At 34.6% G+C, this 16,022-nt stretch overlaps 1 protein-coding gene across 4 annotated transcripts in view; it reads left to right on the top strand.

Annotated features, from left to right (window-relative positions):
- The first annotated feature begins 7,576 nt into the window (after positions 1-7,576).
- The window catches only part of LOC124369097 (protein PAT1 homolog 1-like), a 90,072-nt gene continuing 81,626 nt past the window's right edge, over positions 7,577-16,022 (top strand). For all 4 annotated transcript variants that reach the window (XM_046826835.1, XM_046826837.1, XM_046826836.1 and 1 more), the window contains exon 1: positions 7,577-7,752. In XM_046826835.1, the coding sequence (XP_046682791.1) occupies positions 7,717-7,752 (36 nt within the window). In that variant the 5' untranslated portion in view covers positions 7,577-7,716. The remainder of the gene's footprint in view (positions 7,753-16,022) is intronic.

Here is a 16,022-nt window from a genome sequence, read left to right on the forward strand (position 1 = left end):
CCTTGGCGTAAATAATATTGTTTTAAACATATCAATTCAGGGAAGCATTATTATTTTTTGCAGATCCGCAGAGAAAACAAGGACATCATCGGTTTGAGCTTTTTCAGAGAATGTTGTGTATGCTTCCCTGGATTTAACTACAAGTTTTTAATGGCCATCCCAATCCTTACAAATTACACAGTTTTCCATATCCATGTTTGCCTTTTCATGTGGATGCCGGTGAAATTCCTCACATTGCTCATATTCTTCGTGGCCCAAGCGGGCAAATGAAATTCTTTGCCTCTTTACAATTTTTCTGTACAATTGGTACGACACACAGTCTTTAAATTGAGGGGTTTTTAATAAAAAAATCTGAATGCGTGAGCATGATTGTCACATCACTAGGTAAATACCTTGTATTAGGAGCATGCTCTCTCCTGTAATGGCTTATAATAGGGTGAAATGATTCAATGTTCTGAATTATTTCATAGTGAGGTTCTTCATTAACAGCTGGTTGTCTTCCGCGCTTATCTGGTGGCGGAGTAATGTCACCTTTAGGAGTTTTTTTCAGCACATAGTGCAAACCTAATGTGGTCAGAAAGAAAATTTTGCACACCTCAATTCGTTCGTCACCCGCATTTAAAAACAAATATTTAAACGAATTTTGTCTTAAGTTCTCAACATTATTGGTTGTCTGCCTTTTCACATCAGAACGGACACATGAGTTCAACATAAAGGTGTTTCTCTCTGTTCATGAACTATTCCAAAACTGGGAATTTATTTTTTTGCCGTAGATTTTCATCAATTTCTTTGACGCAGCCCTTTTTACAATCTTGGCATGGTGGCAATACCAAATGTTGCACTTTCATCTGCTCTTCCTTCAGTTTCTTACGGTCTTTTAGGCTTAAATCAAATTTTCCTCTTTTTCGTTTAGAGGAGTCAACATGGTCATTTGGAGCCTGATTATTATAACGCCCCTCATCTTTATTTGAAATACTAATATTTGATGATACTGATGGTGTAACAGTAGTTTCTTGAGGTGGATCATCAAACATATCATAAGTCTTTGGCAAATCTAATACACTGTCATTGTTATGTACAATTTCATTCTAAACATCTAATGTATTGCTTGAAAAAGTGTTTTCAAGCTCTGGTAGTTGAATTATAACTATTTTGTTGTTAGCTATTATTATAGGCTCAATTGGCCCATCGGGATTTTCCTCAATTTCAATTAAAGTATTTTCCATGAAATCTAATCCATTGTCATGAGAGATGTCGTTAACAGCCAAAACAGTTACATTATTGCTAGACACAATCATGTTTTCAAGTTCTGTCAACTCAACAGATATTTCATTGTTTATGGTCTGGTCATTTTCGCAGAATCAACTCTTTGTAATACAATTGGTTCGTTGACAACACTATCACAAAAATTTCAGCTGCATGATTTCTGTTTGGTATTTGAATATTATTAGATGAAGTTTGGTTACCTTGTTGTAGTGCAAGTTCCATTAACCTTTTAGAACGATTTGACACATAAGGCCTAGAACTCATAATTTTGTAGATGATTTAAGGGGGCTGGCCCAGTAAAAAAAAAAACTTTTGCAACTTTTTTTTATATTTTTAAAATTTTTCTTGTTTATTTACAATTAATTTGATGTAAATATCATGGGCATACGATTTTTTTTTTTTTTGGCTGAGTTACAGGTAAAAGTGTAAAGTGTAAAAGAATATTTTCAATCGGTCCGAGGAATTACACGGCGCGGCGTACGGTATACAAAATATATTGGTAATGGGGACACATCCACTTTTACTAAAATAAGTGAAATGGAACCATATGGATCTGGTGTGAGTATTGTGAAAGAAGAGTGTGTTGGCCATGTTCAAAAACGTATGTACAGTAGACTAATGAAATTCAAAACCAAGAACAAAGGAAAAGTACTTAGCGATGGAAAAAAAATAAGTGGTAAAAGTAGGCTATCAGAACCTATTATCAACCAACTTTGTATTTATTATGGAAATGCAATTAGAAATAATAAAAATGATCTCATAAACATGCAAAAGGCAGTATGGGCCATCTGGAACCATAAAGCAAGTACCGATGAGCAGCCGCTCCATCATTTTTGTCCAGAAGGTAAAGAATCTTGGTGCCGTTACCAACAAGCAGTTGCTTCAAACAGTCTTGGGACTTTTAAACATAAAAACACTATCCCCAAAGCCATCATGCTGGAGATAAAACCAATATTTGTAGACCTAACAATGCCAAACCTCCTCCAAAGATGTCTTATGGGAAAAACATAGAACTCCAACGAAAGTTTCAACAGTATTTTTTGGTCACTGTGTCCTAAAAAAGGATTTGCAGGAAGGGATATTTTGGAAATAGCTGCTCATGAAGCTTCCCTGATATTTAATGAAGGGAATAATGCAAAGTCAAAAGTGCTAGACCACTTGAAAATCAAACTCGGAAAACACTTCAACAGCTGCATGGAGACTTTTGACGTTCGACGAGTGCGCGACGCAAATAAAAGAACTATGTTGGCAAGTCTGGAAGAAAGGAGAGCAAGGAGAAGGCTTAGAATAGAAAAGGAAAGTCAAGACAAGGAAAAGGAAGGTATTTCTTATGCTGCTGGAGGATTTTTAGAGTACCATTTTAGTAAATTTATCAATAAAATATGTTTGTTTGCGATTTCCCGAAACATTGTTTTTTTCCTATTATTTACATCATAACTCCAAAAGTATTGGAGCAATCTTCACCAAATTTTCACCAGATCTTCATTTTAGCTGTGTAAATGGCTTGAACTAAAATTAAAATGGTGAGTAAAGTATTTCTTATATTCCAAGCCTATTACCTTCTAAAAACTCAATTTTTTTTGGTAAAACTACTTTAAAATTCAGTAATTTGTTTTATTTGTACATTTTTTGATATATTTTTAGTTCAGGCCAAGAAACTATTGCCTAGGAACAAGATACATTTTATTTTGTGAAATTATCTCATAAGGTAGATTATTTATCATGTTAAAACCATTAGACTAAAGATTTGTTTGCAAAAAAAAACAAAAATTTAAAAAAATAATAAATTTTATATTTACAATTTTGTTTTTTCTTAAGTGTGTATAAAAAGTCTATTTTGACTTAACCTGAAAGTTTCAAACAAATTGGGTAATATTTGACTGAGTACAAAATTGTTTTCCAAAACCATGCAAAAGTGATTGCGATACTGGGCCAGCCCCCTTAACCTTTTCACAAACACTTAAACACTACTGAAACATTAAAACAACCGTTAAACAGACTAGTCTTTGTCTGGTTTTAAGCACAATAGTTCACTGAATATGTACTCACGTATCCTTAACCTCACTTTAATTGCTAGACTAAATGATGCAACAAACTGGTCAGAGTAAACAGTATCTGCAACAGCTGAGTGAACCATGCTAAGCATAATTGCCGTATCTACTGTATACTAAGCAAGAGTGCAGCATCTACACCGTAGATACTGCATTCTTCCCTAGCATTGTGTACTTACGGCACTCTTGCTTAGTTTTAGAAGGCCTTTGAAGGTAGATACTGCAATTGAATATGAAATAACTCTGAAACTACTGCAGATACGGCATTTTTATTTAGTCCAATGAATTCCTCGTGGTCTAAAACATGGAAGTCAATACTATAAATCTCAAAAAGTGAAATTTTGCAGATACGGCACTTTTGCTTAGGAGGGCAGTATTGGTTGCTACCAACTATAATAAAGACTGCGCTATATTAATCTTGTCTCTGCTTTATATTAAGCTGTTGCATGTTACAAACAATTAAGTTCTCATTATGTTTTACTACTGATCATCATCTGGTCTATTGTGCTCTCACTTGGAGTTTTGAAAGAATTAACACCAAGTATCTGCTATGACAAAGACAACAAATAGTGTTTGGTAATAAAACATATACAGTAATTGTTATTGAAAATTAACACATGACTTGTTTCTACTACACATATGGAGGTTTCACAGCAGAATTGAACCAAGTCCATTTTTTGCTCTTTCTGAGTTATGTATCGATTTGGACAGTAAAATACGTTCTTTGTTCACTACAGTAATAAACCAAGTCCATAATTCATTATTTTGTCACTAGAATGCGTTAGTCTATTGTTGCTATGACAACTGAGCGCTAGTGTGTTAAAGCAGCAGAAGGCCAAATCCACTTGGATCATTGTCTAGAGCAACAGGTGCCTGGAAATTACATAATCTGCTGTTTGCCCGGCTTTTGCATTTGTGTGTTTTCTCACGTTTATAGATACCTATTGATTTATACGTAATTACTTTGTAATGGATGAATATTGGTTGCTGGAGGACTGGAATAGTTCAGAAGGTAAGCCTTAAACTTAACAAAACTAACCTCTCCTAATGTAACCTAACTTTTTCATCCTACTACGTGTACTTTTAGCGTTCGATTACGTTGTCAGCCATAATACACTTGACATATAAGTTAATCTAACTTTTAGAATATGAAAACAACTCTTGGTATAAAACGGTTCTTCATTTTTTCAGAGTCTGATGAGGAAGAAGTAAGAACGAGTACTGCTAAGCAATCTCTCACTAAGCGATGTTTGAAACCAGCTTCAACAGGGCGTCATGATGTTCAGAAAACCAACTATCTGAATCCATCTAGGCCTACTACACGTAGTTCCAGAAAAATCATTTAAAATAGAATTTGATTGCAAATGTGCAAAAAATGTTCCAAGAAATTTGCATCCCAAGAAGTACTTCAAAATGCATTTAATTTTGTTTTGGCAGCTTGGGGATTATTGTAAGCAAAACGCATTCCTCCGTGGATTAGTAAAAACTTCTTCTACTTCAAGGTCAAGGCCACGAGATGGTTCAGGCCCAGCAAAAGCTTACGTCTTTCAATGTAACATTCGGGATGGCAATGTCGATATCAAAGTTTGCAAAAAATATTTCTTGGGAATTTTTAAATAAGTTGGGGCAGACTTTACAGATGTATTACTGACCATGAATCCTTAGGGGTAACTGATGGGAGAGAGAGACATGCATCAGCCAACAAAATTGATGATACTGACGTGATTGAACATATTAGGTCCTTTCCTTTTTATCAGAGCCACTATACCAGAAAAGACAATATAAATAAAAGATACTTGATACCTGATCTTAACATTAGAAAGATGTATGACCTTTACGTCAAAAAGTGCACTGAAGATCACAAGAATCCTGTAAAACCTAAATACTATTATAAAGTATTTTCTACTAAATTTAACCTTCACTTCAAACCACCATCAAAAGACACATGTCGCATTTGTGATGATTTACAAATGAAAATTAACAGTGCCAACGATCCAGAATTAAAAAATAAACTTACCACTGAAAAATACTTGCACTTGGCAAGAGCAGAAAACGCACGAGAAGTTCTCAGAGATAATAAAGAAAACTGCTCTGATGAAAGATACGTTGGAACATTCGACTTACAAAAGGCTTTACCCTTCCTAAAGCTTTCAACTTCTATAGCATACTAAAAGAGAAACATGTATGTCTACAATTTTTCACTTCACATTTTCAATGACCAGATTGGATACATGTACGTTTACGATGAAACAGAGGGTGGTAGAGGCTCAGACGATGTGTCTAGTTGTATTATTAAACATTTGAAAGAGAAAGCTGCTGGTTATAAGCACATTATTTTATTTTCCGATAGCTGTGGTGGACAAAATCGGAATATAAAACTAGCTCTCTGTCTCATGAAACTTGTCCAAAGTTCTGATATGAACGTTGAAACAATTGACGTTAAGTACATGGTGCCTGGTCACTCTTGTTTACCAAATGATGCAGAATTTGGCATTGTTGAGAAGGCCAGCCGTCATGCAAGAAACATTTTCACTCCTGATGATTGGTTTAATATTATTAAAACGGCCAAAATCAAACATCTTGTTTTTGAAGTTGTTTCTATGAAAAGGTGCGAGTTTTTCAGCACATCTTCACTGGAAGTGGTAATAGACAACCGAAAAACGGCAACTGATGGTTCAGCAGTAAAGTGGTTGCAGATACGGTGGCTGAGGTTTGAGAGAACAAACCGTCCACACTCCAGTTCAAGCATTCCTTCAGTGAACTTGTTCAGTTGATCTTAAACAAAGATAAAAGAAAAAAAGCAAAGAAAAAAATGCTTAACCGCTGCCAGGGTTGCATTTAGGTTATCTTGCAAATATCAACCAGCCGCAGTTGTATCCAAACAGACGGTCGATCACGGCCTCTAAAAAAAGGACATGCTAGATCTCTTGCCGTATATCCCCCCAGAACACCATAGGTACTTCAAAAACTTGCCAACATAAGTCCCTACTAGATCTTCAGTCACAGCTGCACAAGAAGGCAACGAAACAATAGAAGATGACGAAATTTGTTTTTGATCACTCATGGGGTGGCTTAAGAAAATCTTTGTGGTGTGTTAATACGCATTTTTGATCAAATAAATGATTTTCCATACAAAATTATTGGTTTTTATTCCTCCTTTTGAAGTCATGCTGTTATTATTGGAATTGGTTTATTCTTGCTTGGAAAATATTAAGATATTTGTCAGTGCAAAAGTGAATCAAGTCCAGCAATTTTTTTTTCGAATAACAAGCGCACACTCGTCCTCAAAAATACAAATTGCTGGAGTATATCCCGATTTAAGTTAAAATATATATTATAATGTTGTTTTTAAACTAAATTTCTAAAAGAATAAGTACAAAAGTTATGGTAAACTAACTTTAAAGTGAATTATCTCTAAACTTGATTCAGTGGACTTGGTTCATTGCTGCTTTGAGCCCTCCGTATATTTAAAAATTTGACGGGTTCAAAAAAGAAGTCACGCCTCTGTAGCTGTAATAGGGTAATGTAACATGTTTATATCTTCTTCATTTAAATATTTTCTTACATAATCATCATACAAACCTCCTTTCAGCAAAATATAATTCTTAACTAGCTAATTTATTTTAAATTTTGTTTCACTCTGAAGAAATTCAGACTCTCTACTATTTCGTAAAAGTTATAAAACATTTTGTTGTTAGAACGTCTTTTCGACGGATTACTTGTCCATGAGTTTATCTCTGAAAAAGTCAATGAATATTTTAAACATTTAACTGAAGTGTTATTTATTGTTATAACGTAAATTTACGTAACTATGTTGACATGTGCGGTTGCAATTGTTAAAAGGTAAGAATCAACAGTGCTCTAATATTATTATAATATCAGTGTTCCCTGTTATCATCGTAACGACTTAGTCGTCACAATAGGTACCGAAAACAATTTTTAAAGTATTGTTTAGCAGTGTGGGAATGCCGAAAGTTATACAAAGAAATAAATAATTGTACTAACAATATTTATTGGTTAACTTACGATTATTTAATCACAATGACATATTTATTTGTATAGTTCTTCAGCCTAATTCGAGACGAATACGGATTACTTTTTTGGTTTTGAATTTGACATTAAATTGAACTAACTTCTCTGTTTTATAAAATGAAAAAAAATTTCTTTTTCAGAATGGGAAAAGGGAATTTATGGTTTACGCGCGGATAATCTGTGAAAGAGATAGTGGTGGCACTGTATACACTTGCCAAGATCCAAGAAGAAGTAGAAGTAGAAGGTAACGTAGATGGAGACGAGTATGGATATACTCTTTGAAGACAATTGTCGGTTTATAATTTAGTGTTGTATTCTTAAAAAGTAATTTGTAATATTAATCTAAGAAACAAAAAACTCCTTCATAATGTCGAAGCGTATATTTGATTTTGACCCGTCTTCGGTGAGTATTCTACCATTAATAAATCTTAACTTTACTCTCATGTTCGAAGTAGGCTTGAATATCAGCTCTAGCCATGGGTTGAGAGAACGTTTACAATTTTAGACGTTTTTCTAGTATGTGCCAATTTAATGATATTGCTTAGACATTCTTGAAGTTGATTTTTTTTCATCTATAATCCCTTTTTGAGTTATGCTTAATGTGATTGGCCCATGATTGATACCAAGTAAAGCCTATATTATACCTGAGATGTGTTTTGATCCCAAATAATAGTTGGTAGTGATGCCCTCCATGACTAGTAGACATTTTATTTTACCTAATGATTAACTTTATAATAATTGTGAACATCCTCCTGAAGAAAATAATATTAGGGTTTGAGGGGTGCAAAGAGAAGTGATCAAGGTATTGAACATTAAAAGTGGAACTACTAATGTCACATGGTCTTGATATTATCAGCAATCAACCTCGTATTTTTTGCAGCCATCTCTACAATCGAATCAATATTTAAGATTATCGAATCATTGATATTCATGAGTAGCAAATCCTCGAAATAACAACTTAAACAAAATTATGTTATAGGTATTGACTGCAGTATAGTAAGCGGCCACCACCACAATCGAATCAGGGAACCAAATTATTGATTCTACAAGTACCTAAACTATTAAGTTCCAGGTTTAAGCGAGGATCGCATTTGTCGTGTTTTGTGAAACGAGCTGAGAAAATGCGACGCTGTTTGGAAAAGCTTTCACAATATTGCAACGTAAGCAAGAAGAGCAACTAATATTTAAGATTATCGAATCATTGATATTCATGAGTAGCAAATCCTCGAAATAACCACTTAAACAAAATTATGTTATAGGTATTGACTGCAGTATAGTAAGCGGCCACCACCACAATCGAATCAGGGAACCAAATTATTGATTCTACAAGTACCTAAACTATTAAGTTCCAGGTTTAAGCGAGGATCGCATTTGTCGTGTTTTGTGAAACGAGCTGAGAAAATGCGACGCTGTTTGGAAAAGCTTTCACAATATTGCAACGTAAGCAAGAAGAACAACTAACAGTGAAAAGTACATCGCATTTTGAAAAGTTTACAGTATAAACAAAAAATGTTGTAATGGTAGGCCATTAAGTTCATTATACCATTAGGTAAAGTTCATTTGTTAAGTCTACGTACAATAAATGATATATATAAATTATTAGTTGTTAAACGACTTTTTATTTACATTAAATTGTATAAATGGCAATTGCCTTATTTAATTTCAATAAACATTGAATCGCAAAAATTACTTTATTGCGGAGTAAATTTATTGCTCCCGGCGGAGCAAGTAATTTTTGCGATTCAATGTTTATTGAAATTATTAGTTGTTAACGTATAATTTATAATGATATGAATATATCAATAAAAATAATGGAATATTTACTAGCGTAGTCGTTCTGCTTAACATATCCAGAATGCCCGTAACGATTTTGGCATGTCGAGTAAACCATTCTGACGGAACATGGAGTGCTGAGCTTAACAGAGCTGGAACTTCTAGGCACGTAATCTGTTCCAACGGAACATGGAGTTGTGAGCTTAACAGAGCCGGAACTTCTAGGCATGTAACCTGTTACGTCGGAATGTGGAGTTTCGATGAAGTGAATTGTTCCAAGTCCGTTCCGGAACGTTCTAACGGAATTGTTCCAGATCTATTGGCACATCGCTACCCCTATTAGAGATGGGCACTAAATAACGTAATAGTGTCATTAACCCATTGCGGATCACTGACGAGCTGGGCTCGTCACGCAGCGGCCGGGCCTAACGGCACGATGACGAGCTCAGTTCGCAAAAGTGGTCTGCTTTTAAGTTTCCCTCCAAATAGTTCTAGTAATGTCTGATAATCGGGCGATCGTCTTCACTTGTCAACTAAGAGTGTATAACAACGGTCTACGTTTAGAGTTTTCAAAAGTTTTATAAATATCCTACAGATCGCACTTGTATGTCGAAGTTGAAAAATCATTCATATGAGTTTACTATCTGCTTTTTAGCGCTTCTGATTGGGTGTTTTCCACAGTTGTTATTATACTACTTTTGAGCTTAGTGACATAGAACTAAACGACGCAGACTTACCTGTTGGCGGGTTTAGTCTAGACAATGGCCCGGATGTTGTGATCGCTTCTCCCGAGCCGCTTTATTTAGACTATTATTCAGACATCATCCCTGCCACCCCCGGAACCTGCCTCGCGTGTTATCGTTCCTACATCACGGATACCCCAGCAGGCCTCATGTCCCATCTGAACGAATACCTTCACAGCTGAATTTTCTAGTATACAGTAGCGAACAATACGATGTGCCGCACCATTGCTATTCGTTCAGCCGCTGACCGTAAATTAATTCGTGCCCGCTGGTGCCCGCGCGCCAAAACAATACGATCCGCAATGGGTTAACAGGGTTAGTCATTGAGTATCCTATTACCGGGATAATGTGTTACAGCAACACCCTGCTATTTCAGTAACAGGTGGGCTGAATGATTTGGCTTTGTCACAACGTCTTTTTGATATTAGATTACTCAGTAACAGGCGATTCATGCAAGCAAAGATGCTAGGAACTGACCAGGTCCTTTATAGCTTTCCTGGTATTAGGTTACTGAGAAACAAATAATGTAGTGGAGTGAGCTAGATGGAGCGGGAGTGGCAGGGAATAAAAGATAGACGAACCCGTACAGACTTTTTTCTGGAAAAATGAAAACAATCTCAACTAATTAAGTCATTCACTTATTCGTTCTCAGTTATCATTAATTATGATTAGTCTATTTTAAAGTAGGCTACTAGTCTAAATATTACATTTAACTATGCAAAATATTACATTTAAAGTTTTGTACACTATAAAATAATTGGTAGGCCTACTTTAGTATTAATTGGTGGCCTCCTATTTTAGGAAATGTTTTTCTTACCTGTGAACTAAAATCTAAATTATTAGAAAGAACAGACCTTATATGACTTACTGTGAAAATAACATGTCAATATGACAATCGGTTCTTGTTTTCTGCCTCCAATAAGGAAGCGATCTTTGCGAGAAATAGACTACTCTGTCCCAATTTATTTCTTGTTTTAATGCTATTTAAGTAGGTTTCGATCAGGTAATCATAAATATGTTACTACAAGTACCATAGTTAAAGATATCTGTATGAGTGCTTACGTGATCTGACCTTGAATTTGGGTACTATCTCAAGTGATGTTCTTTTTCTTCACCAGGAAGGTCGCACCAAAATCCGTGCTGACGGCCTGGAGCATTTTCAACTGCTACTTTCCTGACCTCAGATCATGTCCCAGATCGTCCAACTTCTCGGATGTCAGATCACGTTGGACGATCTGGCACGTGATCTGCGGACGGAAAATAATATATCAGAAATATCCCTGGATATCAGAGTGGGCTTTGGTGGTCCTGCACTTTTGGTGAAAACAGAAAAACATCCCTTGAGATAGTACCTAAATTCAAGATCAAATCACATTAGTGCTCCTAAATGTTGACTAACTTTTTATATTTATAATGTGTACGTATAGCCTAATTGTTCATTATCGCGACATGAGCAAAGTCCAGTCAGCGGTCCTACAGACCTCTGTGACTGACCACTACTCCACTGCCCTCACCATTACCGGGCATACGCACACTGCTACACAGAACGCCTCCTCTCAGATCGACCCTACACCTCGCACCTATATTGACCATGAGTTACTACATGACAGTCTTTTAAATGCTAATTGGCAAACAATTTTTAACAGCACTGATGTAAATTTTTGTACACTACAAATTCAGAATATTATTACAATTTCAATGGAGCGAGCTAAGAAACAGTCGAATGAATTTACAACTACAGTAGAACCCCTCATATCCGGCCTCGGTTTTACCGCACCTCGGTTTATCCGGCTACTTCCCGGAAGCCAATATCAAAATTTATTTACCACGGCTTGCAGACGCGCAGTTGCACGCACTAGTCTCCCACGACTCTTGCGTTATTTTGGTGTATCTATTTGTTTACATTTTCCTGTGTTGTCCTCAGTTGAGCTAATAGGTTTAACCTGTAAACAGTTTGTTGATTATTTCCAGTGCGGTTAATACAGTACAGTACAATTTTTTTGTTTCGTCAAGTGTTGTGTACTGTAGGTTGGTTTATCCGGCCGAATCGTTATCCGGCCAGGGGCTCGGTCCCGTGGTGGCCGGATATGAGGGGTTCTACTGTAGGTCAAAAAAGCTAAAACCATGAATTACTTCAGATTTAGTTCAAGCTATAAGAGAAAGTGATAAATTAAGTAAATTGGTAAAAAAACAACCATTTAATGTGGAGCTTAAAACCCGCCATATAAATCACAGGAACATTTTAAGCAGAAATTTAAAGCAACTAAAAAAAGATTATTTTCGTGTTAGATTAGACCAAGCTAATGGGAATTTGAAAATGTTTTAGGGGGTTGTAAATGAATTGAATGGTAGAGAGGTTAACAAAGTTTCTTTTCAGCTAAATAAATATTTGCCAAATACCAAATTATTCAATGAGAAAATTAACCTTGAAGTAGCCAACGAATTTAATGAATTCTTTACTAATGTGGGTCAGAACTTGGTGAACTCTTTTGGCTCATATGTAACAAATTTATTTGAAGACCGATCTTATAGGCTGAATTAGACCTTCAACTTACGCACTGTTAAGAAGAAAAGGTTATACGTTACGTACCCAGTTTGAGAGGAAATTCTGCTCCTGGACACGATTCAATACCTGCAAGTATATTAAAAAAATATATTCATATTTTGTCTAAACCGTTATTACATGTTATAAATTTAAGTATATCGACCCGCGTTTTTCCTAATCAGTTCAAAGTAGCAAAAATAATTTCCATTTTCAAAGGTGACCAATACACAAATTGCAACAACTTCCGTCCAATATCGTTGTTAAGTGTGCTATCAAAGATTTTAGAGAAAATAATTAAAGATCAGCTGGTATTATATTTGACTCAGAATAATATACGTAATGAAAATCAATTTGGCTTTAGAAAAGATAGTAATATCTCAGATGCTTTATTTCATATTAACAGGAGGATCAACGATGCATTAGTAAACAATAAACGAGCAATGCTGATATTTCTTGACCTAAAAAAGCCTTCGATTCTGTTGACCGTAATATTTTACTAAATGAACTACATTCTATCGGTATCCGGGATACTGCATTGAAATGGTTTAAAAGCTATTTCAGAGACAGACTTCAACGTGTTATTATTGGGGGGGTAAATAGTGATTCCATGGAGGTAAAATACGGGGTTATTCAGGGCAGCACGCTAGGGCCTGTGTTATTCTTAATGATTTTTCCAGATTATGTATTAATGGGAAATTATTTTTGTTTGCTGATGACGCGGCCGTTTTTTTTGGAGGGGCGGAACTGGGCGAAGACTTGTTAGAAAGCTCTATTTGATCTGTTTACATTAAAAGCAATGGTTTGACCGTAACATCTTATCCTTAAATATTTCCAAAACCAAATTCATGCCTATCACATTAAGGAAAGCTAATAATTTTAATTTGGGAAATCTTAAAATACATGTCTGTGGTAATGCTCTTAATGTCGATTGCGTAAGTAATGAAATTGAAAATGTAACAAGTTACAGATATCTTGGTGTAATTTTTGATTCAGAAATGAATTGGTCAAAACACAATAATTTTTTGAATACTAAAATCCGTAAGTACATTTTTGCATTCAGACAATTACGAGAAGTACTCACAGATAGAGAAATTAAAATGGCCTATTTTGCTTTCGTTCAATCCCAACTTTCATTTGGTATTATAGTCTATGGTGCCGCTTTCAAAACTATTCTTCAGCCATTAACTATTGTACAGAAAACAATATTAAAAATAATATTCTTTAAGAGTAAAACATATTCTCCAGAATTACTTTTCTTTGAGACAAAACTAATGACCAAAGACAATTGTTTATCAAAACAATTCTTATTTACTTATACTCTCATTTTCATAATCTTTTTCCATTGACAACTCATACTCATAACACACGATACTTGCAACAAGTCGGTATCACAATTTCTACATTTAAAAAAACATTCAGTGTAACAAATTCATAATATATTTTCCATATTTTGTACCGTAACGTGTGTTTGAATTACAACTTCGCTGATAATGTGTTTCAATTATCTAATCTTAACTGGTTTAAAAAAATGTGTGAAGGATTGGTTGCTGTCGTTAGATGGTGAAGAAGTAGATAGACTTATTGTCCCTTGTTATCGCTGAACTTTTAACCCTTCTTCACTTTTGTTGTTGTTCGGTCTGTCCTTCCCTATAATTAATACTTGATATGACAGTGCAGCAAAGCTAGATTTACACTCGGTTGTGTATCGTTATCAATGTGACTCATCGATTGCCTGTGTGCTAACGTTGTCATTGCCATCCAGTCGGGTGAAAAATAAATTCTATGACTTTAATAATCTCAAAAATTACAATACTACTGTTTTTTCTTTTACTTACAATAACATTTGACCTATTATAAATTTTGAGTTCCAATATTCACGACCAGAGTCTACGCACGGGCCCTCGGCCCATGTAGGCTCTTCCCAATGATATCACTCTTTTTTCGAATTTTAGTGGCATTAAAATATAATTGCTACAAGTTTAATACAATAAAAAATAACTATGTATTAGTACCGTATTGTTGCGCTCTAATACATGGTTTCAGACATTGTATGTATGTGCATACGTTTGTTGCAATACGTGTTTAGGTATATGTATATGTGTATTTATTGTACTATTTTTGGGAAATAAATCATTTTAATTCATAACAAATAGTAGATAGGGACTGAGTGGCCGCCTTCTCAGCAACATTGTTTTTTTTTTTTTTTTTTGGAGGAAGAAAACAAGAACCGATCATCATAATGATATGAACATTTCAGAATAAGCCAAATAAAGTATGTTTTTCTAATAATGTAGTTTTTTTAGGTTCTGGGTGAGAAAATCTGTTAAACAATAGTGGCCTCCTGATAATACCAAAGTATCCAATAATTGTAGATATTGTATAGTTAAAATTTGAAATAACTAGTTAATAATTTTATTAATCTTATCACTATAAATATTCCATTGTAATGAGTTATTTAAATTTTTGTATTCTATGTGTAAATAGACCCACACATGTAGATTGATAGTCTTAGTTTACTTGCAACTTAGTTTAGTCAGTTCAATAACAGCATGATGCTAATACCTAGGAGTGGGTCGGCTAGTAACATGTTACCATGGCAACAGGTTATTGGAACGTAATATCTGACCACATTATTTTTGTCATAGGTTACTGACAAATAACAGTATTTCCCATATCTAGCGGCCATTACTAAAATACCATACATTTGATTTAACTTTGTTTGAATTAATTTGGAAAAACCAACTGAATTACATTATAGGCTTTTAAGATTGTACTAAACAATATTATTATTGTGTAAAATAAAAACAGCTGGCAATTATTAATTACGAATATCTATAGGTCAAATGTTTTTATATTCATTAGGTCAGATATTTCTAATCGATAGTTGATTAGATTGTCATTGTGGCCGCTTATTATACTGCATCTAACGTTTTTGTTAATTTAGACCTAAGAATAAAAGTTTATATCAACTTCACACTAATTAGTGCCTCCGCCCATCAGGTGGTGCCTCACGCTGATGGTAACATACTAAAAACATCTCTGGAGGTAGTACCTGTCACTAAAATATTAATTTCCATATGGCCTGATCACAAATGCCTCAAACAAATATTGTAAATTCAACCAAACCATTACTTCCTACTATCTTGTAAGAAAAGTAGTTCCACTTTTAATACACTAAAATTCATTTTTCTTTTCATCTTCTTAAAGTTACGTTTTTGTTTAGGAGGAAGGTTGCAGTAGGTTAACGCAAATCTCGTTACCGGTGTGGATAAAAATAAATTCGAAAATAATGCAAACAAATCGAACCAAACTTTCTACAAACAAAACAAAATTGTAAAAAAACAAACAAAAGTTTAATAATTAAGAAAATTAACATAACCATTCCTAATTTTGTATGTACATATTATCTGCTTACATACCATGTGGTAACTTCCGATCATGTAGAAATAACTGTTCTCAATTTTTAAATAACACTTGATTGCAAGACGAACTCGTACTCTCCCTCTGAAAAAATACAATGATTTAAGAAGGAATAAATTAATTTACTAATATTTTAACTGCTCGTGTAATTCACAATCAAACACACAAATAAATTAAAAAACTATTTCATGG

The sequence above is a fragment of the Homalodisca vitripennis genome, chromosome X (genome assembly GCF_021130785.1).
Source record: "Homalodisca vitripennis isolate AUS2020 chromosome X, UT_GWSS_2.1, whole genome shotgun sequence".
Classification (NCBI taxonomy): domain Eukaryota; kingdom Metazoa; phylum Arthropoda; class Insecta; order Hemiptera; family Cicadellidae; genus Homalodisca; species Homalodisca vitripennis.